This window comes from Orycteropus afer, unplaced genomic scaffold, assembly GCF_000298275.1.
Source record: "Orycteropus afer afer isolate SDZICR_OR568_19922 unplaced genomic scaffold, OryAfe1.0 scaffold00004, whole genome shotgun sequence".
Taxonomy (NCBI): Eukaryota; Metazoa; Chordata; class Mammalia; order Tubulidentata; family Orycteropodidae; genus Orycteropus; species Orycteropus afer.
The window spans coordinates 27,097,138-27,098,073 of NW_006921591.1; the positions used below are offsets into that span (position 1 = coordinate 27,097,138).

Consider the following 936-nt stretch of genomic DNA (forward strand, 5'->3'; position numbering starts at 1 on the left):
AGCTGAAATATTGCTCTTGAAATACGATTGTAGTTGCAGCAGTGTATCAACAGCTAAATGCATGAAATTCAAGCTGCATTCAGAAGACGACATGAAACAAAGGATATCATTGCTGATATTAGATGGATGTTGGTTGAAAGCAGAGAATAATAGAAAGTTGTTACTTGTGTTTTATTGACTATACAAAGGCTTCCGATGTGTGGATTATAGCATACTATGGATAACATTGTGAACAATTGGGATTCTCAGTCACTTTATTGTATTCATATGGAACCTGTACGATAGAAAAAGAGGCAGTCATTTAAACAGAACAAGGAGATACTGCACGGTTTAAAATCAAGAAAAGTGTTTGTCAGTGTTATATCCTTTGACAATACTTATTCAATATGTGTGCTGAGCAAACTCTTTGAGAACATGGACTATATGAAGAACAATGGGACATGAGGATTGGTGGAAGACTCATTAACAATCTGTAATATGAAGATGACACAACTTTGCTTGCTGACATCAAAGAGGACATTAAGCACTTACTAATTAAGATCAAAGACACCAGCCTTCAATATGGATTACAACTCAACACAAGGTGAGTTAAGATCCTCAGAAATGGATCAATAAGGTACATCATGATAAATGGAGAAAAGATTGAAGTTGGCTAGGATTTCAGTTTGAAGAGGAATGGTGTGGCATTCATCATCACAAAAAATGATTCAAGATCTGTCCTGAAGTACAATGCTATCAGTGATAGGATAATATCCATATGCCTACAAGGAAAACTCATTAATACGACTACTATTGACATTTATCACCAACCACCAAAGCCAAAGATGAGGAAATTTAAGATTTTTATCAACTTCTACAGTCTGAAATTGACAAAACATGCAATCAGGATGTGTTAATTATCACTGGTGACTGGAATGCAAAAGTTGGAAACAAAGA

At 35.1% G+C, this 936-nt stretch overlaps 1 protein-coding gene across 1 annotated transcript in view; it reads left to right on the forward strand.

The window, feature by feature from the left end:
- Window positions 1-561: 561 nt before the first annotated feature.
- Window positions 562-936, forward strand: part of CNTNAP5 (contactin associated protein family member 5) — a 1,495,600-nt gene continuing 1,495,225 nt past the window's right edge. The window contains exon 1 of the mRNA XM_042780525.1: window positions 562-583. Within this exon, the coding sequence (XP_042636459.1) occupies window positions 562-583 (22 nt within the window). The remainder of the gene's footprint in view (window positions 584-936) is intronic.